Source organism: Helianthus annuus, chromosome 7, assembly GCF_002127325.2.
Source record: "Helianthus annuus cultivar XRQ/B chromosome 7, HanXRQr2.0-SUNRISE, whole genome shotgun sequence".
Lineage (NCBI taxonomy): Eukaryota > Viridiplantae > Streptophyta > Magnoliopsida > Asterales > Asteraceae > Helianthus > Helianthus annuus.
The window spans coordinates 100,145,852-100,169,169 of NC_035439.2; the positions used below are offsets into that span (position 1 = coordinate 100,145,852).

At 37.7% G+C, this 23,318-nt stretch overlaps 2 protein-coding genes and 1 pseudogene across 3 annotated transcripts; 2 read left to right on the forward strand and 1 right to left on the reverse strand.

Annotated features, from left to right (window-relative positions):
* The first annotated feature begins 6,174 nt into the window (after positions 1-6,174).
* On the forward strand, positions 6,175-10,422 carry LOC110866711. The gene is made up of 5 exons (XM_022115853.1): positions 6,175-6,187; positions 7,442-7,508; positions 8,856-9,122; positions 9,183-9,985; positions 10,163-10,422. The coding sequence occupies exons 1-5, from the start codon at positions 6,175-6,177 to the stop codon at positions 10,420-10,422; spliced, it is 1,410 nt and encodes a 469-aa protein (XP_021971545.1).
* Positions 10,423-17,487: 7,065 nt separating this feature from the next.
* On the forward strand, positions 17,488-19,783 carry LOC110868123 (transcription factor bHLH18). Of its 2 annotated transcripts, XM_022117213.2 has the most exons (6): positions 17,488-17,559; positions 17,952-17,997; positions 18,120-18,557; positions 19,112-19,205; positions 19,290-19,498; positions 19,606-19,783. In XM_022117213.2, the coding sequence occupies exons 2-6, from the start codon at positions 17,965-17,967 to the stop codon at positions 19,666-19,668; spliced, it is 837 nt and encodes a 278-aa protein (XP_021972905.1). In that variant the 5' UTR covers positions 17,488-17,559; positions 17,952-17,964; the 3' UTR covers positions 19,669-19,783. The 2 variants fall into 2 exon arrangements, with proteins under 2 accessions (XP_021972905.1, XP_021972904.1); XM_022117212.2 differs by having other exon boundaries at positions 17,489-17,559; positions 19,112-19,498.
* A 2,205-nt stretch (positions 19,784-21,988) lies between these two features.
* LOC110866710 lies at positions 21,989-22,715 on the reverse strand (annotated as a pseudogene).
* Positions 22,716-23,318: the final 603 nt, after the last annotated feature.

The following is a 23,318-nucleotide window of genomic DNA, read 5'->3' on the forward strand; positions in this document are numbered from 1 at the left end:
AAGTAAAGTGCAGATTGAGAATGAAGTGAAGATGTGTGAAGATGCATGGTAGGATCCTTCTACTACATTGCAGAAACAGAGAAAGAGATATGGAAGATTTGAAGATACTTGCTTAACCAAAGGTTGCTAGTTCGCTGATCTACAACGAATGAAAGTTTTGGAGATTGGAAGCATCAGCTAAGGGGGAGTTTGTTGATGTCAGAAATTGTGTGTAGCTGACGCTATCCAAAGACCAAAAGACTGCAAGATGTTTGAAGACCAAGTTACACTATGAAGCTATTGTCAAGGGGGAGTTTGTTGGTGCATGTTTTGTGTTAATAGCTTAATAGTTTGTTTATTTAGTCTTTGGATATTTTGTATTGGGGTTCGCTGTATTGGTTAGGGAGTTATTTAGTATTATGGGCTTGGAGATTGGCCTGGCCCAGACCAAAGCCCATGTGCAAACCTTGTCCTATAAATACAAGGCTTGGCATTAGGGTTAAGGTTAGCCATTGGAGACAACTAGAGGAGTTGTGAGAAATCTACAGAGAGTGGCTGAGAGATTTCTGGTGGGTCTTGAATTGATTGTAAACTCGCGTTGGATAATCAATAGAAGACCGGATTGAAAGTGTATCGTGTACGTGATTCTTATTCTACTTGTTTTTCTGTGAAATCTGATCTAGAGGATTCCGCGCAGGTTAGGGGACTTACAATCACAAAGTTAACCAAGGACTTAACGGTGTTTGGTTATGTCATGGAGCCCTTAAAAGTCAAGTTAGAGGGTTGAAATTGCAAGAAATAGAGTGAAAACCATGTTTGGAAGGACCAGGGACCTAAAGTGCAAATAGCTGAAACTTGTGCAACCTGACCCGACCCTCATACCGGCCGCGTAAGGGTCCATAAGGACCTTACGCGGGCCGCCTGGGACTGCCAGCATCAGAAATATTTCACAGTTGTCGGTTTTGCAGGTTTAACCGACTTTAAAGCTTGGTTTTCGATTCTAGGGGCTTGTTTGATGGTTTATAATGGCCTAGGGATACTTGGGATGATCAGGAATCATCCCATAGACTTATTTGTCATGATCTTGTGCAATCAAAGTTCCTATATAAGGTGTTCTTGTTGCAAACATTTTGATCATTCACTTGAAAACTTCACAACTCATTTTCTGGAGGTTCCTGGAGCTCAAGACCCCTTCCTAGTGATCATTAGTCGTGCATAGGACCTTGGTAAGTGTCACTAACCTTTCTTAATTCAGTTTTGCCTAGTTTATTAGCCTAAAGTCAAACCGTCGTAATTAAGGTTTGACTTCGTGATTATTCACAATTTGTCCAGTCAAATTTCAAATTGAAAGTACCTATGAGTTGGTAATTATGTGGGCAATAAACCCTTAAAAAGGAACCCTCTGATTCCCACTCTAACTAGGTCAATTGTCGGGTCAAAGCTAATCTTAAAAAGTGAACAGAAAGCTTATTTTCAAATAAATGCATAATTAACAATTTAGAAGCCATGCAACCTATTTTATCACTAATATAACTTGGTAATTAATGTAAGAACATGTCTAAACATGTTCAACCCGATAATTTTCAGTTTAAGCTCGGTTCGGAACCGAAAGTCGCAAAAGTAGACTTTTGCTTTGACTTTCAGTTCTGACCTATTAGAGCATAGTATAGAAATGCCTTAGAGCTTTATTCGGACCAGGTTTCATATAAGTATAACCCTCTGAGATTATACGACTTGGTTCATTAGTTATCCGATTCATATGCATGTTCCCGTTAAATGCTTATATGCTGACTATTATGCCCATATGACCTTAAAACGTGATTTTTGAAAATATAAAAGAATAGAAACTTTAGTTACTGATTTATAAACTTGTACCTAAAAGTTGACATCAGTTTGAGGTCTAGATTAAGAGTTATGCTCATTAGCGTAATTTGAAAGCTTTTTAGTAATTAAACGGCGTAATTAGCATATAGCCTATCTAAACACGATTTTTGATATCAAACGTTTTACCTACTGATATAAAATAATATTTTGGAATTTTTGGAGATTTTTATCTATTTTTAGGCTGAGCATAACATAGAATTCTAAGCTGGATTCCGTAGTTGTCGGTTTTGCCCTTTGGGGCTATAAAATGAGTTTTACAAATCCTTTTGATACCAAACCTTTTCCTACTGATCCAATATGATAAATAGAATATTTTAAGCCTTCTGGAATAATAAAAATATCATCTTTTCTTATAAAACCCGGAAATCGCTTAAAACTTCATTTTTACGCGTTTTAAGCGCATAATATGTATTAAAACCATTTTAAATATATAAGACTTGATACCTACTGATATTTTTAGTAAATTTTTATACTTTAACAGTAAGCAAAAGTTTTAAACTCAGATTTCCGGATTTGACCTTTAAACCTTAGGTGAAATTACCAAAATGCCGTTTCGGTACATAGTTTGGTTATAAATGATAAATTTCACATATAGGTAATACCTTACTGATATAACTTAGTAAATTAAGTATTTTTACTGATTATATCAGGCTGTAACTTAAATTAATATTTAAACTCTTTTATAACCCTTAAAATGACCAAAATGCCTCTACGGGGCATAGTTTGAGTTTAATTTCGATTTGGGCAAAATAGAAGATATCTTACTAATTTCACAACTTATTTAAGGCATATTAACTTAGGAAAACTGTATATGACTCTTATGGTTACCCGTTACGCTTTTGCGCGTTCGGATCGGCTTATGTAACTAGTTTGCATAAATTAGCCGAAACGGGTCAAACCTTATCCTTTTTGTCTCAAAATCTAGAATGTGTTTAGTTTACCCACATTAAACAAGTATACAAGCTTGTTGGGTCAAAACCACATTCTAAACCGGTCTTCGCTTAATCATGCGTTGAACCGTATCTTCTTTTTAAAACTAATCGGTCTAAGTCTAGGCTTAATTAAGACCCGTTAGGAATCTAATAGGTTAGTTAAAAACCTTCGTTCCAGATTAGGAGCCCAGTGAATATTACTTGCTCAGGTAAATACTCTTAACTTATTTTCCCTATACGGGCTTGGGATACGGTATTATAATAATACCGCTTGGTCGGGTATGTAGTCATTTAAATCGGATTGTGATTAATGCATTTACATATCTCGTTTAATCTGTATCATTTGGTGTATGGCCTTTGGGGGTTAAATGACCATGTCTCGGATATCCTTGGCATCATTTAAAGAAATGGCCACGACCTAAGCACGGGGTGTAGGCGTACAGCTGACAGTTGCATTATGTAAAAACTGGTAATCCACTTAAAGGAATCAACCTTGTGGGCATTATACCTATGGCGTGTCAGTTAATCTTGTCTGGCCCTACAAACCGGCCTTGACGGACGACAAATAAGTAAAACTATATACAAGATTATTTTTAATAATTTTCCCAAGTTATAAAAGAACTTTTATGCCATGTGCATTTCAAATCAATTTTCTAAAACATCTTCAAAATGAGTCAGTTAATAGTATTTACCAGTGCAAACTGACGTATTTTCCAAAAAGGCTAAGTGCAGGTACTAGACGAAATAGGTTGGCTACTCCTGGCATCACTAATCAAGTTTCGCAAGCTCTAGATGTTAAAGTCTGTTGAACAATCTTCCTTTTTCTTTTGATCCGCCTGTGGATCCTTTACAGTCCGTTCTAATACCTTGATATTACTTTATATTCGGTTTGTAATGTGATTCTCATCTTTTGCTTCCGCTGTGCATTTAAAATTGTGTTGTTTGACTATGATGATATCAACTACGTCACGATACTTCCCACCGGTAATACGTGGAAATATCAGGGTGTGACAGGTTGGTATCAGAGCCAATACTGAGTGAATTAAACACTAGCCTTTTGTGTTTAATCTCAGTTACACAGTTGCACGTTCCTCGATTCTCGAGTCTAGATAAAGAACTTAAGACTAATCCTAATTCGTTTTATTTGTCCTTTATTTGTTTCCTTGTTATTTTCTGTTTAGCTCCTGCATGGGCAAGTCATTTCAGTTAAAAGTCCCGTTTAGGGCAACCATGTACTTGTTTAAATTTTAGTGGAACGGTTAGATTTAAAATATCATTCCTTTTATAATATCTACCATTATAATAAAATGGAAAAATCTAAAAAGGACAAGACCTAGCTCACGTGTCATCTTAAGACAGGGCCAAGATGGTAGATCCTCAATTAGATTCAGATCCTTGTTAACATCTCAATTTAGGATTGTTCTGCGTTGAATATTAAAAAGAATCTTAAAGGAAAAACCTAGTCTATATGTCGTTGCAGACATGGCCAAGATGGTAAAACCTATTCAAAAGATTCCAATCCTTGTTAACATCTGAAAACATGTTAACACTCTTGGCAAAATGTGATTCGATAAAATCGCATAAGTCATCTCTAATTGGGTTATTCCAATTTCCCTTAATTACATAATCATCCCTTAAGGATAAAGTGCCTATGGGCTATAATTAACGTCCTTTGGGACTAAAGACAGTGGTGGCCTATAACTCCCTGTCAAGAAAAGGTAATGAACTTTTATTCAAACCTTAATACCTCGATTCTATAAAATCATGGTTTATAAATTAAATTTGTCCATGTGACTAGGCTTTTGTGCTTTTATTAAATTGTAATTAGGGATTATAATAAAGATCCTGAATATATGCATGCATAACAAATTAACCAAAACAGTTATTAAAGACCATGGTTAATAAATCGTCAAGAACGATAGTACTGTATAGGCTTCTAAAAAAACCTTGTCATTAATTTTCTTTTATGTAGCAATTAAAGCTACATGGCTAGGTCGGTAGAAGTAAACAGTCATCCCCTAGAGAATAATGATAATACTAGGATTAATATAACCAGGGAAGAGCTCCGTACACTGATTGATACAGCTATATCTAAAGCTGTGGATAGGCAATTCAGGGAGTCTAGTGGGACGCACAGTAGGACCTCATCTGTACCCCACACTAACTTGTCCCTAAGACTCATTCAGAGGCTCATAGCAAGCCACCCTCTAAGAAAGATGAACCAAAGAAAGATGATGATCGACACTCATCCAATCAACACAGTGTTCCATCCAAAAGGGTAGTATTTGATAATGAACCACGTACCAAGTCCTGTACTTACAAATATTTTGTTTCGTGCAAACCCCGTGATTTCACTGGGGAGAAAGGAGCAATCGATTGTATGACTTGGTTGGATGAAATGGATACCGTGGTAGATATCAGCGGTTGTGCTGGAAGGGATGCGGTGAAGTATGTATCCCAATCATTCAAGGGAGAGACACTAACATGGTGGAAGTCTCTCATTCAAGCTGCTGGAAAGATCCCACTCTACAATCTGACATGGGATCAGTTTGTTGCTCTCATTAAGGAGAATTACTGCCCTCAGCATGAGGTTGAAAGGATTGAGTCAGATTTCTTATCATTGGTGATGAAGAATTTAGATTGTCAAGCTTACCTCACCAGTTTCAATACCCTGTCTTGGCTGGTTCCGTATCTAATAACACTGGAACCCCAGCAAATAGCTCGCTTCATTGGGGGTTTAGCCTGGTATTGTTTCTTTTATATATTTTGCTTGTCTCTACTTTCGTTATTTTTTTCATATTTCTCTTGCTTCTTGCAGATTTCTGAACGTATTGCTAAATCTAATGAACTTGCTAAGTATATGTTTGAGCTGGGTCAAATAGCGTACAATAGCCGGCAAAAAGACGGCTATCGTGAAGGTAGGGCAGCAGTTGTGAACAATGAGAAGGATTACCACTTTGAGTTATACAAAGAAGACTGTACTGCCAAGTATGCTGCCAAGCGCCAGGAATATGAGTTCATTGAGTTTGGCATCGTTAAAGCCGTTGAAAAGTTATCCCGGAAAGCTAACGCCACTGAAGTCTTGAAGAAGGCTCTGGGTGACCAGGGGACTGATGGTGGTGATGCACGTCCTAGTCACCAGGGTTGACGGCTTCCGGCTTGCATGCCGTATATAGGCCTGATGGCCTTGTAATCGTCTGACAATTTCCTTGAACAATTTACCTAATGCTTTGTAAACAATTTACTCTTGGTTGTTATGTCTGTTGGTATTTTGTATATTTTATGCTAAGTGTGGTTTTTGGTTTTGCTTATTGTGAATTTTGTCATCGTTACAATATGTGCATGTGTAATTACTTTGATTAGGTATCACGAATGAATGATGGCTGAGACAGGTTAGATTGTGTTAGTCATCCTAGCTTTACACTGTATTGTGTTGTGCTTGGAAAAACTTTACAATGTTTGTTCTGTCGTTACGCACGCAGTTGGTTCGTGTTATACGAAGTGATCGTTTTACAGGTTATTGTGTTGACCCGACTGTGTTTAGCCTTGGGGATCTTACAATGTTTATTTTATCATGTTTACGATGCTTTCATGTGTAGATGGGCACGAAGTGGTATTTGGCGTGATAGGCTTTACTTGTGTTTTCGACCCGGCTGTGCACGTAGTTGTGACGAGCCTTGGAGGTCTATAACGTTTCCTATTTCTGTGCCATTGATGTTTTCGTGTATGCCTGAAGTAATATATGCAGTTGTAATGTAACACCCCAAAAATATAAAACTTTATATTAGAATTATAAAGAATAAAATAAATAGTAAAAACTAACTAGGAATAAATAATCCAATTAGTCGAGAGAGTCTCGTGATAATTTGCTAAAGGGTTAAAACACCTTAAATAAGAACTTGTTGATAATGGAGGGACCAAAAGTGTTAAAAGATGAAACTATAATTATTAAAAACAAAAATTCATCACCAAACACACACTAATGTGTGTGTCTGGTCGATCCACAGAGAGGGGGCGACCTAAGCTCTTCTTCAAAACCCTAAACTCTCACAAATCTCTCAAATTGAAGGTCTAAATCAATCCTAAATCAAAATCCAAGCACGAATTAGTGATCCCCACTGAAAAAGGAATCACAAGGTATGTAAATTTCATGAGAAATCTCTAGTTGAAATTCTGAGTAAACTTAGGGAATTCGAAATTTAGGATGCATGTGTGTTATGTAGATGAAATAGGAACATTGTGGTGTTTAGGAGTAAACCCTAGATAGGTATATATTGAAATCATGCTTGGTTCTAGTAAAATCCATGAACACCATTGTAGGTGACTAGTGGGTTATGTAGAACTTGATAAACACTAGAAATTTGGGGGTTGTTCTACTATAAATTGATATTGTGAAGTGATTTCAGAATTTTAGAGGCTAACATTTATGTAAGGTAGTTTGACTGACGTAAATTTGGGCTATATGACAAGTTATGAACTTGTTAATAAATCATGTAAAATTCTGCCCTTAAAGTGTTTGTATAAATGCCTCAAAGAATGCTTAAAACTGAAATTTCAAGTTAAAACACATATTTGTGATGTTTCACCAAACTATGCGATATATGATTTGAAAGGAGTTCTAAACATGCCATGACTGAACTCTATAGGAAAGGATACCGGAGCGTCAAGTGGACAAGTTGGTGGCGACTTGTGTTTGAAAGGCGTGCTTAGAAGGTATGTAACTTGACTCGTTACATTAAGTAATTTAATAATTAGAATAAGTATAGCTGTGTTGTAGAATAAAAGTTGTGTTGATTGAAGTGACAATGTTCGCTACTTGAATTAATAGGTTAAGAATCGGCTAGGAATCGTTTGGTAGTCATTATAATGGAGGATTCCATAGATGAGCGAAACGGGTCGAATAATGGTGTATTTAGTAGTGTTAGTGTTTTAATAGTTAGCATTGGCGATAACAATCACAAGAGCATGAAGCCATAAGATTGGTAATGAAATGCCGGTGATAATAAGCCCCGGAAGTTGGGTAAAAGGCGCCTTATGTTTACTATTGAAAAGGTAGCAAAATGAGTGTAAATAGAATGGGTCAAATAACTGTTTTGGTGATTTTTGGTCGTTCGGTTCGTAAATCAAATTTTCGGTATGGTGATTATAATAGGCACGTCGGTAATGAAATTACAGACGTATCGGAAAAAGAATCACCTAAAACGGACATTCGGATAAAAAGTTATGACCATTTGAAGTTAATTTTGGTGAAATCCGGAGCTGGCAGGAAATGCAGGTCAATAACCTGCACCTGCTCGAAAATGGTCTCCCCCGCTCCACGCGATAGGATCCTTTGGATCTGGTGTGACACGCGGAAGCCGTCGCGACACGCGACAGGTTGAGTGGTTTCTAGCGTGACACGCGACAGGACCCAAACTGAATTTTAATTATTTTTTTTATAAATTGATGCTGGAACTTGTTTATATGATCTATTTCAATGTCAAAACTAACATTTTAAGTGGTTTTGACTTTAGGTAATGATGGGGACTTTCCGGATGGCGATCAAGCATATTTGAAGAACCGAACACAAACCTATCAAGCTTCCGCGTTAATTTAACTTTGTTTAGACAATGCTTATGATGTAAACAATATCTCTAATCATGTTTTGAATGTTTAAACCAGTTGTTAGATGACTAGTATGTGATCACTTAAAACCCTGATTTTGTACTTGTGATGATTTAAAGTTATCTTTTTATAAATCAACGTTTATTTACAATAAAATTTGAGTAGAAATTAGGTGGTTGTTACAAGTTGGTAATCAGAGCTCAAGGTTGTCAACAAAGTGTTCGGTTCAAGCTTGATCGATCGTCCGGTAAGAATTAATTAATTATTTTAATAGATCTTGTCTTATGTAAGAAACAATATGTGAATTAATGTGCATGGGAAGAGCGTGTTAACACACTCAAACCCGGAAAGTGCACTAAATATGAACGGTTAAAGCAAGTTACAAACTTGGCTAAACCGAAGAAAATAAAGCTATGTTATAAATGAGATGTTTAATAATTGATGTAAACATTTCAGTTTCACGATGATGGAAAGAAACGATGATGATCCGGTGTCGACAAGCACCGAAGAAATGAAAGAGTCAATTGCCGAAGAAGTGGGGAAGGCAATTGAGGGTAGTCTATCCGGTTTCATAGACAAAATTCAAAACACGGTGTTATCATTAGTTGAAGAACGAGTTAAAAGGTTGAAAGATAATGTCAACCTTATGAGAGAAAAATCCGGAGAACGCAAGGGGTGTTCGTATAAGGAGTTTACGGCGTGTAAGCCGCCAATTTACAACGGGTAGGTCGACCCGATAATATGCCAAAGATGGCTAAGTGACGTAGAAGGAGTTTTTGAAAGGACCCACTGTGACGTGAGTGATTTTGTTGCTTACGGAACTGGTCAATTGAGGGGTCAAGCCAAGGATTGGTGGGACAACAAAAAGAAGGAAATAGGAGCCGAAGCGGCGACGGTCATGACTTGGGACGAGTTTAAGGTGCCATTCCTTAAACACCATAGTCCCAATGTGTTTATCAACAGGATCAAGGAAGAATTCATCCAGTTAAGACAAAGGGGTGAAACAATTGATAAAATCACGGGCATCTTTATGGATAAGTTGAGATTCTGTGATGAGCTAGTCACCACTGAAGAGCAGAAGATATATTACTATTACAACATGCTGAGCGCTGAATACCGAGAGTTCATGACTCCCTCAAAGTATGAAACCCTCACGGAAATTATCAACACCGCCCGGGAGCGAGAAATCGAGTTGAAGAAACAAATCGAGAGGGGGGAGCAAAGGGCACAGGATGTGAATCCAAGCCCTACAAAGAAGGCTCGAACGGCTGAATCGGCAAAGAAAACGGATGCAAAGGGTGGGTTGCCAAGTTGCAAAGTTTGTGGAAAAGGGCACAAGGGCGAGTGCTTTTTCAAAGATAAACCATGCCCCATATACGGGAAAACGGGGCACATGACATCTCTATGTCTGGGTAAAGTCTCAGTTTGTTACAATTGCTATCAGCCCGGCCACAAAAAGTCTAAATGCCCAGACTTAGTTGGAAAGAGAGACACTAAAGAATCTCCAACAGAAGCTCCAAAGGCAAAGGCTAGGTCCTTCCAACTTACAGCAGCTGAAGCGAAAACAGAACCCGATGTGGTCTCAGGTATATTTGCAATAAACTCGATTCATGCACTTGTATTATTTGATACGGGTGCGAGTAAATCCTTTATTTCACATGGATTTATTCGACATCCTTCATTTGTATTAACGAAATTATCTGTGCCCTTGGAAGTTGAAATAGGGGACAACAAAAGTTTCATAGTTTGTGATGTTTGTCAAGGCTGTAAATTAAGTACCGATGATGAGGAGTACTTAATAGATCTAATCCCGATGTCGATGGGAGAGTTTCAAGTAGTTGTTGGGATGGATTGGCTATCTCGACACCATGCAAAGGTTGCGTGTTTCCGTAAGGAGATAAAGTTAACATCTCCGAGCGGAAAAGGACCAACCATATCTATCCCCCATTGTTGGAACGACCATGCCGTTGTTACAGGGACCAACTCATTCTTTGGGCGCATCGTTTTCGAAGCATGTCTCTGACAACCGCTGCATTTCCTCAAAACCTTGACTGCATCTAGATGCATCTCGGGCCAGTAATAACCCGCGTTCATCACTTTCGCTACTACCATTCTTGGGCCGGCATGAATGCCGCAAATGCCCTCATGCCGTCAGCCATTTGGTAGTGCTCGGACTTGTACTGTATTTTCCTTGCTTCAGCTTTGTTTTCAGGTAGTATTCCAGACTAGAGATACATGATGATCGGAGTCATCCAAGATGTTGTTCCCAGTTGGATAACATTCACCTGCCTTAATGATACTGATGGATTTCTTAGAACTTCAATGCGCACATCTTTGGCTAGATGCTGGAAGCTAGTGGACGTGAGCTTGCTGAGTGCATCTGCCGGTTTGTTCTCGCTCCTGTTGATGTGATGCACCTTGTAATAATTGAAGTTTTGGAGCAAGGTTTCTGCTTGGTCTAGGTATAGTGCCATCACATCGCCTTTGGCGTCATACTGACCATTGATCTGTCCTGCTATGAGCATGGAGTCTACATGCGCTTCTATATGCTTGACTCCCATCTTCATTGCTAGCTGTAAACTAGCAAGAAACGCTTCATATTCAGCCTCGTTATTTTTTCTCTTGAAGTCTAACCGGATAGCGTATGTGAACTCATGTTTTTCTGGACTTACCAACCAAAGTCTCGCTCCTTCACCATCTTCATTAGATGCGCCATCCTTATATAGTAGCCATGGTTCTTCCAAGTGTTGCTTTTCAGCCTTCTCCATCGCCTTGCATTCTCCGTCCTTGTCATCGGGCACCTCTGTCAGGAAATCAGTAACACCTGACCCTTAATCGCTGGCCTTGGTCTAAAAACCATGTTATGGCCTCCCAGCTATATAGCCCATTTTGCTAATCTTCCAGATATCTCAGGTCTTGCGAGGATGTTGCCGATGTTGTAATTCGTTAGGACGTAAATGACATGGTTAGTAAAGTACCTGCGCAGTCGTCTGGACGCATGGATCAATGCGAGGACCAGCTTTTCCATTATGGTGTATCCTGTTTCTGGATCATTTAAAGTGCAAGACACATAATAGACTGGCGTTTGTACGCCTTGTCGGTCCACCTATAGAACTGCTCCTACCGCTTTTTCTGATGCTGACAGGTACATCACTAGGGGTTCCCCTTTCATTGGTGCTGTCAGCGTTGGCAATCGTATGAGAGTCCTCCATTTCTCAGAATACATGCTCGGTTTCTGGGGTCCACTAAAACTGGTTCTTCTTCACATAATTGCGAAGGGTTTTGATGAATAGAAAAGATTTTGCTGCGTGATTGGCGAGGAAACGGTTGAGTGCTGCTAACCGTCCAGCCAACTTCTGCATTTCTTTTATCATCGATGGTGAAAGCATTCGCTCGATCGCTTGCACCTTTTCAGGATTGACCTTAAACCCATCCTTTGTAACGATAAAACCCAGGAACTTTCCTTCTTCCATCCCAAAGGAACACTTCGCTGGATTTAGCTTGATATTCACCCAGCGCAATGTATCAAATGTTTTTTGAATGTTTACCAGCATCATACTTTCTTCTTTGCTCATGATGACCAGGTCATCCATGTATACTTCGATGTATTTGCCGATAGCGTCGTTGAATGTTTCATTCATCAGTCGCTGTAAGTTGCACCTGCATTCTTTAAGCCAAAGGGCATCTTTGTATAACAGTACAACCCTGTTGGTGTGCGAAATGCAGTTTTGTCTTCATCTTGGATAGCCATCTGCACCTGATGGTATCCTTTATAACAATCAAGGAAACATTTCCACCTGAACGATAATAGTGAATCGATCTTTTCGTACTAAAATCTCCCTGGGACTCTCTTCCCAAAAGGATATCATGCCTTGAGCTTGCTGGCAATACCATGAATGTGACTTCTTCTCTTCTTGAGTTCCTTCCATTTGAGATGTCAGGGGTGTCCACTGTTTTTCCCTGTTTTCTCTCTTAACTTCTTTGCGATGAGTGATCTGACTGATCGTAGTGCACGCGTCTTCTCTTATCGGACTTCTTTCTCTATAACCGGATGTCTTCCATGACTGGCCTTTGCCTTTCTTGTTGCATTTGTCATGTTGGCTGTGGTTGTATTGACGGCTGTCGTCGCCGGTCAACTGTTTATCAGTCCGCGCGATTGTCTTTGCTGCTTCGATGAAGGTGTCCCAATCTTTGGGGCCTCCATCTTTTCCTTTCAACCGTTTGACCAGGTCATCACACTTTACTGCCCTCATGAAGTGTGCGCGCATTATCTTCTCGCCTACATCTCTGATTTCCAGACATTCTTTGTTATATCTTGTAATGAAACCTTCTTTGCTTTCATGATCTTTCCTCCATATATTTAAGCAATCAGCTGGATCTCTAGTGTGCCTTCGTTACTGGGAGAAGTGCGCGAGGAACTTGTCTCGAAAATCGATCCAGGATTTAATTCTTCCTGCTGGCAAACTGTCAAACCAGACGCCCGCTACACCGACAAAGGTTTGTGCGAAAAGATGACACCAAGTTGGAAGTGTCCAACCACCTGTTAGTCCTGCGCCATTGAAGACTTGGAGGTGGTCATCGGGATCTGTTAAGCCATTATACTTGACCACATTATGTGGAAGTTTTGTTTTGTCGATATCGGCAGTTGCGATTTCTCTAATGAACTTAGACTTTTCAGCTATGCCTTCTGGGCGATAGCTCAACGAGTAATCATGCTCTGCATTTGGATTGTACCCCGCGCGCTTGTGGGGTTTGTACGCCTCGTGTTCTGGTGGCAACCTGCTGAACACCGTGCTTTCTCTCTTGTACGTCGTGTCATCTTCTTCATTGTAGCTATCCCATTCGTCGTTTATGTTGCGCGGGCCTAAACGACTGTGTACTGGCTTTCTTTGTTGGTGGGTGTATTGCACATAGTTGCTTTCCGTTTCACCATAAGTGTCGCGCGTATCGTGCGCACTTTGCCTTCTTACGTTGGGTGCTTTCTCAGGGTTCCGCACTTGTGTTTGGTGAGGGATGTGAGCGTTTGGAGGCTTTTGAGGTGGAGTAACAAAAGCGGACCGATTAGCTTGCGCTTGGAGCAGGGCTTGCTGTGCGCTGAGTTGCTTAAACAAGGTTCAGAGACGTTGTTTGCTCGGCATACCAGGAAGCCAGAGTTTTTCCTTTAGGTAGCCCTAAAAGTGCCGAAAAGTTCAACTGTGTTTGGCCCGATGGGGCTGAAGGACCAGCCCCATGGTTTGGCGTTGGAACTTCCGGAGGTGTTTGGTGAACTCCTACCGGAGGAGTTTGGAAAGCTGCTCCGTTTGTGGTCTGATTGATAACTCTGGAGGTGCTTCCAAAGATATCGGGGAAATCATTGTTTACTCGCCCTTCTCGGATGGTCTCGTTCCTTTGGACCCTTTGGACGTGAGCGGTGCCCGAAATCAGTTCAAAGGAACAGACTTCTCCGTCCGCTTGAGGGGAAGTGTTTGGTTCAGTCATTTTAGAGAGTTTTTTTTTGAAGAAAAAAGAGATGAAAATTGTTTGCAAAAGATGCGGTGAGCGCCAATGATGAAACACTGGTTAACACCGACGGTTAACGAGCTGGGTCATCTCTTATGTGGGTTCAATCTCCTTCTCTACTCGCTTAAGACTGATGCCTTGCAAAACAGCAACACCGTTAGCTCATTAAGAGGGGAATATGGGGGTTTCCCTCTTAACCGGGCTTCGGCGTGAGAATAAGTACTGTTGTGAGGAAGAAATAGTGTGTGTTATGGGTGAAAACTAAGGAGAACAGAATGGATAACCTGAATGATGATTGGTCCTATTTATAGCCGGAGGGTGAAGGAGGGAGAAGCGACCTTGCCAACTGTTACTGGGCGCCAGCTGTCCGACCAAGGGGAAATCGTACTGCTGTTGTCGGTCAGGATAGTGGTCCACGTGGTGCGCCAATATTTGTCCATGCTGGAGAAATCGTACTGTTGTTGTCGGTATGCCCCCAGATTTGTCGCAGGTCTACATGGCGCTCGATTAATGGTGACACGTGCCGTACTTTCTGTCGGAAGGAGCATCTTTGGTGCCACCTTGACGTCTTCCAGAAGCTTCTGGATTTACTTGCTGATGTAGGCGCCATGTTGGACGGAAAAAGTGGTGTGGTCCTTGCCATGTGGACATGAAATTGGGACCATACCTCTTCAAATAATAAGAAATATATAATAATATTAAAACTTTACATGTATCAAGTTAAGACGAAAAAAAATGAAAAGGAAAAAACATTTATTGTTGTTCAATGAATGACATAGGTTGAACAACTGAAAGCAAACTTATTTAATATAGATTGGTGCTGGCATTAAGTATGGAATTAACGGAGTTGAATGGTATCAACGTGACCCTATCACAAATATATATCACTAACCGTGACGATTGTTAAGTATGACATGCGGATGACTTGGGGACTTTCACAGTCAAAACGCTTCGGAAGATCATTACAGGTATTAATCTAACCACAAGTGATTTTGTCTTTGAATTGAATAGGTGGATACCATGCAAGATGAACATATTTGGTTGGAGGATGTCTCTGGACCGTCTACCCACTAGAGTGGCGCTGGAAAGAAGACACATATCTATGTCCACGACCATATGCCCCTTATGCAATAAATCGGTTGAGACGGTGGACCACCTGTTTACATCCTGTCTCGTTAGCTCAATTGTATGGCAGATAGTCTCGACTTGGCTTTCAATCCCACTCGCTTATGCATTCACTTCCTGTGATCTACTCTGGTTGCACAATACTATAACTGGGCAACAATCAAAGTAGAAGATGACACAAGCTATTTTGTTGATATCATGTTGGAGCATTTGGAATTTCCTCAACGAGGTTGCCTTCTCAAGCCAGATCGATATTGCGAGGCTTTTAGCGGACATAAAGGCTACGAGTTACCTATGGATAAAAAGTAGAGCTAAATTGTATTCGGTAGAATGGGCTAATTGGCTTGCCTTTGATTTCTTGTAAGTTGTTATTTGTTGTGTTTTCTAATAAAATTAACCGTTCCAAAAAAAAAAAATTATAACGACGTAGCAAAAACACAACAAAATTTAGTTCTTGAGATAAAAATCCAGACACGAACAGGATCTTTATTTTAGAAAGAGGACAATACACCACTGAAACACTTAATATGATTTGTTACGAGTTCACTCTCAATTTATTTTTGGGTTCCCTCCTATATTTTGCATATACATTTGCATAAAATATTTAAAACTGAATGGGTTCTTATAAACCCGATTTTTACTAGTAAATCCGTCCCTGATACTAGCCTATTTTTCCTGCTATTTATGAAAATATCATCCCGTGTTTTTATTCGTAAATCAAATGTGACCAATGACTAGAAGCTACTTTGTATGTTCCACATAAATTTTAACTTTTTTTTTAAAAAAAACAAACCAAATACATATCACAGTACTTTGTTTTTGTGTACACACAAGCCATTTTTGTAATATGGGTGCGTCGATCAGTTAGTTTCAAACTCGGATCTGAATATTTTAGGAACATATGTAAATTGTGATTATAAAACAAAAGAGAAAATTACGAAGAAAAGCGTTAACTCAAATCTCTCCTACAGGGGTACGAAAAGAAACACTTTTAGTCGGCGTAAGAGGTTGAAATAGGGCTCACGTGGCAGTGACCACCGAGTTTACTTTTAGGAGATTTTTTAGGAGATTTTTAAAAATATCATTTCTAGAAGACTTTATTTAGTAAAACACTTTTGATAAGAGAAAACCTTTTCCTATTTTTATTTTGCTAAAAACGACATTATTTTGGATGAAATAATATAGGAGAAAGATAAATAATTTGATGAGAAATAACCTTTTTCTATTTTTATTTTGCTTAAAGCATTATCGATATTATTTTGGATGAAATGATAAGAGAGAAAGATAAATAATATGATCATTATTAAAGAGACTGTGTTATGATCAAGAGTAAATTACATTTTTCGTCTTTTATGTTTGTATCGGATTGTAGTGGATAACATTTAACTTCAATAATTACAGTCACAATCCTTTATTTGAAAAACTAATTGCACTTTTTGTCCTCTAGCATAAACCTAGTTAAAATTTCGAGTTAAGTGTGTGTGTAATTTACGCATACTAATATATATGAGCCAACATAGTATGCTTCTGTGTGTAATTTACGCATAGGTGATACAAAGGTAACCATGATTTTCGGCGGAAATAGACAGAGGAGATCGATCTGTATCTAGAGGTACCATGATTTCCAGTTGAGAAATTTCAGAAAATCTAGGGCTCCGATTGAGCATGTTTTAGAGAGAGAGGGAGGGGGATGTAGCTTCGATGATGGTGGTGGTGATGTCCTAGGCGGTGCTGGTGGTGTTTGTTGATCTAGAAAATGTAGGGCTTCGATTGTGGATGAGACCTTGAACCAAACGTCAACAGCGGCTGGTGTTTGTAGATCTGGCTGTGGTTAAGATTTAGAGAGAGAGAGAGAGTGGTGGTGTAGCTCCAATGATGGTGGTGGTGATGTTACGGGCGGTGGCGATGGTGGACTTAGGCGGAGGTTGAGTGGTTGTTTTATCTGAGAGAGAGAGAGTGTGTGTGTGTTTAAAAAGGATGAAATAAGTTGTAGTGTGTGTGTATATATATATATATATATATATATATATATATATATATATGCTATTTCTTGTTTTATTTATTAATAACATTTAAATAAAAATGTGAAATAACCACAATACCCTCATGTAACTAGATTTAACTAAAAGTTTAGCTTGGTTAACGTTTAGGATGAAAGGTGTAATGAGTTTTACAAATAAAGGGTTGTGGCTTTAATTATTGAAGTTAAATGTTATGTATTGCAATCTGATATAAACATAAAAGACGAAAAGTGTAATTTACCCTATGACTAATTTATCACCCTTGACTTCTTTAATTAAAATAACAAATTCATATTATTTGTTAATAGCATCGCATATTTATTTTGATGCAAGGATGGAGCCACAATATCACTTGGACACTAAGCATCCTTAAGCTAAAAAATACCTCTATTTCAGATGCTTCTATTTTCAGATGCTTTAATGATATTCTCTCTAGTATATTCTGTGGCTTATATATACCCCAAGATACAAATATTCCACAAAAAGCTTAAAAAACTAGTCTTTGTTTTCCAAAGGTAATTCTTCTCTCTCCCTAGATTTAGGTTTCAGTCTCACTATTATTCTCTCATCTCAGTGAAGCCTGAGTTTCATGATGATTACATCAAATCATGAACATCAAATTGTAAATTCGAGATGTCTAATATGTTAGTTTCTTTGTCATGATATATAACACTTTCTAGGTTGTCTAACAGATTATAATTATGCTTATGCATGAAGCTTCTACTCATGTTTTTTTTTTTTTTTTTTTTTTTTTTTTTTTTTTTTTTTAATGGCATATTTCTACTCTTTAAGCTCATCATGATATATCTTTTCATTGTTAATTTTTAGAAAAGCATAGCAAATGCATCTTCATTCTTTTGTGTGAGATATATCTAATGAATGTTCTGTCTGTATGTACAACGAACAGACATATTTAAGCAATGGATATGCCCTCATCATGGCTACCAGAGCTGGTAAGCTAAAGCTGTAGGCTATACACATAGTTAGATTAATATGAATCAAAATTATATCATATATAGTCCTGATTTAGTTTTCTATAATTTTCATAATATGTTTTGTTGAATTCATATTTTAGGAAATGCAAGATCAAGTGTTCATGAATCAATATCAGATGAACAAACCTTATTACTATCCAATGGAGGATTTGAGCTGTGATTCATTTTCATCATACAGCTACACAGAAGATCCCTCTTTCACCAATCAATCAGTTCAAACTGATTATAAGTGTCTCGAAGAACCATTTAATTACAAAAAGTTTGATAAACCTACAACTGAAAAACCTAAGCGAAAACTAGTTTCTGATTCTCCTAACACTTTCACAATATCCTTTGGAGATATACAACCTAAAGATGAGTTCCTTTCTTTTAGTGATTCCTACGGTATGAAAAGAACTCGGTCCACTATTCGGAATCCGATTAAGGTTCAAGATCATGTGTTGGCTGAGAGGAAGAGAAGAGAAAAGTTGGCTCAGCGGTTTGTTTCTTTGTCTTCGGTCCTTCCAGACCTGAAAAAGGTACTAATTCCAATTTCCTAGCATAAACCAACTTTTTTTTTTTTTTGGATTTATAGGTGTTTTGGAGTTTGGGTAAGCGTTTTTTGTCATTTTTTGAACGTTCTTGTACATCTAGGCAGTTTGCTCCCATGAGTAGTGAACTCAAGGGAAACTGACTTAGTTTTTTGAGTTTGCTAGATCAACGAGCTAACTTGAATAACGACGAAACCATCAAACTAAATCTAACAATACCTGTTGTGATTCTACATGGAATAAGTGATAGATTTCGCTTCTTTGACCAACAATCGAAAGCCAAGTTTGCTTGCCACACTAACGAAATCCAGAAGTTTGCTTGCCACCTCATCGGACTTGCCTGAGTTCGCTACTCATTGTGGGGCACTCTCTAGATGTCTAGATGTCCAAGAACTCTCAAAAAAAATGCCTAGAAACACTTACCCAAACTCCGAACCACCCTTAAAGAATAGTTGATTAAAATATTCGAATGATCTTACTCGGAAATATCTAGATGTAGTTTTATTATTATGTAATGATCTAGCTAACTGTTTTTGTGGTAGACGGATAAGGCAACTGTGTTAGAAGATGCGGCTAATTACATCAAAGAACTACAAAATCGCGTGAAGGAACTCGAGGAACTATCCGGGATAAAGAGTAAGAGCATGCAAGAATCTGTGATAACCGGTAAGAGATCGAGGCTTAGTAGTAGTGATGATAATGGTTCGTGTTCTAATGAAGGAAACTTTGAAGAGAGTAGTAGCCCTTGCAATCCGGAGATCCAAGTGAGCATGTCCGGGTGCAGTCTGCTCGTAGAAATCTACAGCTGGAAAAACTGTATATCATTATTGAAAGTGCTAAGCGAGATGAAGAAACTTGGTTTATCTATTATGAGTTGCAGCACCATGCCGTTTGCAGATACCACTCTTCTTGTCACCATTGTTGCTCAGGTTAACATATATGATTATGATTGCATTCATCTTATAGGTTCTTTTATAGAAAGAATAAAATAGACACAGGAACATGATTCTGATTTATTTTCTCTTGGTTTCTGCAGAAGAATGACGACTTCGTTATGTCATCAGCGGATGTCGTGAAGAACCTTCAACTAGTTGTTTGAACCATAAATTTATTCAGTCGTTTAGCAACTAATGTACTGAAAATTATTCTATCGATATTTGTCTGTTTGAACTTCAATCTTAATTGCTTCTGATGTTTACTAGGGTTTTTAGCCATCATTTTGTTGAAAAGCCGGCTTGGCCGATTAGACTAACACACTATATGAACAAATTCGTTCGACACCTTTATTATTGATAACTAGAAAACAAAAATTGCACTTTATATTGACTCAAATTTATACCAACACATTACTAATTCTAATCGACTCAAATTTTATAAAATAAAATAATAAATTCTTACCGATAACCCTACTAAGTATAACATGCAATTAATACTCTAGTCACCAGTCCTTTGAGGTCCCAAGTTGGTTTAGTGGTTAGTTACTTGATTTCTCAAAGAGGTCCGAAGTTCTACGCCCACTAACATTAGGGTGTTCATCTAATCAAATAATGAATTTTTGAATTATTCGAATCGATTTTTTTGAATTTTTAATTTTTCCCCTCAATTCGTATTCGATTCGATTCGATTAGTAGTTCAACTCCCACTAATATTAGGGTGTTCAACTAATCGAATAATGAATTTTGAATTATTCGAATCGATTTTTTCGAATTTTTAATTTTTCCCCTGAATTCATATTCGATTCGATCCGATTAGTATTTGAAACTCGAATTCGAATAGAATTCGAACCGAATTCGAATAAATTCGATTTAATTCAAATTCGCCCTCAACGATAAATTATTTTACCTTCATTTTTTAAAACTACTACAAACTAATTATATTCAACATAAAGTATAACAATCTACAAAATTAATTAGCTATCAATGTATCAAAACGCCAAAATTTAGAAGATAGGTTGGTTACTGATAGCGATTTAAGATAGGTAAAAATTTAGGAATAAGTAGTAGGGGCTATTTTTCAGTAGATTTGATAATGTTATGAATAATAAACTTATCACTTATGGAGGTAGTTCATACTTTGGCTAAGTTTAGAAGTTCTATGTGTGTATAAATATGTTTGTGTGTGTTTATACATATATTAAAAAATGTATATATAAATTGAATTCGAATTTCGAATCGAATTGGAAATCATAAATTCGTATTCGATTCTAATTCGGTTACTGGACTCGAATATGAATCAACTCGAATTCGAGCATTTTTAATCGAATTCGAATCGAGTTGAATTTCGAATTTTTCGAATCCGAATCGAATTCTAAACACCCCTAAGCATTACTTTGAATGACATTGGTGGTGGTAATAAGTTTAGAACTAAACCTTTCTGAAGGTCGCTAGTTCGAAACCGATCCAAACCGGGTTTTACCGCAGTGGACCTTTGGGCGGGCGGGAGAAACTGGAACTGGTGGCTCGGGTATGCATCCAACTCTGACCGTTATAGTAGAGATGATGCATTTGATCGATTCAGGTCATCCTAAAATGCTTATCCAGTGAGTTAGTAATTGGCCGTTCAAAAAAAAAAAAAAAATCAAGTCACCAATTAGTATCTTTTAAACTCCTTTTAGTTTCCAACTCATCTGTTTTCCTTCATACCGGCATATATTATCTCCCTAATTAATTATGAATTGCACTATTTCACACACTTCACTTTTATCGACAACCTCAATCCCGTGATCAAACGCCTGCTACTCCGATTACTTCATGAGTCGTTTAAATAACTTGTTACTGACCTCGAACTAAAAAACTAACACATCTACTATTTTGTTTCCCCAACTGCTAAACAAAAATCCTATAACTTCTTGTTTCCATTTCATACAATGCCTTAGTTTTCAAAAGAACTAGCTAGCCACTTGCTAATCAGTTCTTTTCTTAGTGATGAAAAGAGCTGGTCTTGACTTCCTGATCTATTTTGTATTGAAAGTTGCTAGTGCAGATGTTGTTCCAATAGAAATGTGCTATTGATGGACTCCTACTTACACTGGTCACTGACACCTAATGTCCCATTTTGATAACCTAATACCGCAACCATTCGGTGTTATTTGACCACCGACCGGTATGTGTGAGTAAAAGCCTTAGTATGTGTGAGTAAAAGCCTATTATGTGTTGATAGTTGTCTTTATGTACACATAAATAAGTATCATGATGTATAGACTCGCAATTGATATAGATTACTACCCACCCTTTAGTTATGTGTAGGTATATATACCATGCTATACCTAGATATATATGGGGCTAAAACTATCTTATATGCGTGGTTATAAGAGAATGACCAATAGGTAATCTTTTCACATTTTTGATGATAATGTGGACACTTATCATGTTTTTAGCTATTGGGGGACTCATTTCTTCCTTTAATTTTTATAGACATGCTCACTTGGATCGGGACCGGCAAATAGCAACTGTTAGTCTTTCCTTGTCTTGTTTTTCCCCTTCAAGCTGCATTGTTGCAAGGGAATGATTCGGGTGAAGTCTAAAAAACAAACCTGTTTAAGATCAAAACATGTAAATAATTACATCACTAAAGTACAAAATATAAAATAAAATAATAAAAAAAACAAACCTGTTTCATCCATATTAAAGATGACTTTCATTTCAAACTGATCAACTTTGTCTCTTATGGATTTTAATTTGTCCTCCATGCCCTCCATTTCAACAGATCCTCTCTCTCCAAAACGCCGGAAATTTTTAATTCCATATCTTGCTTTGAACTTTCCAAGCTAACCAATAGAAAAAGTAAAGTATGGAGTATCCACTTTCATGAACTTTTTCGCCTTCTCGATGATTAGTTCACCTGTCATATTCACATGTTCTTGATATTGAAGAATCCATTCATAGAGAGATTTTTCTAGGTCAGGAAATTTTGCCGATTTGTGTCGCTTAACATCGCTTCTTTCGGGAGCAAGTGAGAGATACTCTAAAGACCGCTTAACTGTATTCGATATTGTCGCTTGACTCACCTGCAAACCATAGTTACTATGAACCCATTCTTGCAATTGCTTTTGAGTGAGACTTGGATTATCCTTGTTGTGTTTGCATAATGCTCTTCGAATCTCGTCTGTCATTTTTGTTTTTTCACACCTTTAAGATGGGAAGCCATGGTGTGTGTATGATTTGTTTGTGTTAACCTATTTTGATCTTATATTTATATTGAAAATATTTTTAATGTCCATATTGAACACAAAAAGCATAATAAGGTAGGAGATTGAAGGTTTCTTTCAAATTGGGCCTTTCATTTGATATACATGCATTTTATACAATAATTAAGTGAAAGCTTGAAAGATGTTTTTAACTAAGTATTCTACTATAAATTAATAAAATATTAATTAATATATATATTAATAATTATTAATTTATTGATTAATTAATAACTCTTTTAATTAATAAATTTTGTTAGTCTCATGTGTATTATTTTATAAAGTTTCTACTGTACAAAAATTGGATAAAAGGTGGTGTCAGTGTAGTTCCGGTTGGGAGGGTTGGGTAGTAGTATTAAAAATGTGGCATTATTTATAGGTGTTTTTAGGTTTTTTTTATTGAGTGGGTTTTGAGTTTTTTTAAAGAATTGATGTTTTTATGATGTGGCGTTGACTAGACACGTTTTAGATGTTTTTAATATTTCTTATTGTGGATGGTCTAAGTGTAATTATTTGTCTAGATGACAGCTGATGTGGCATATGACGTGGTAGCTGATGTAGAAAGT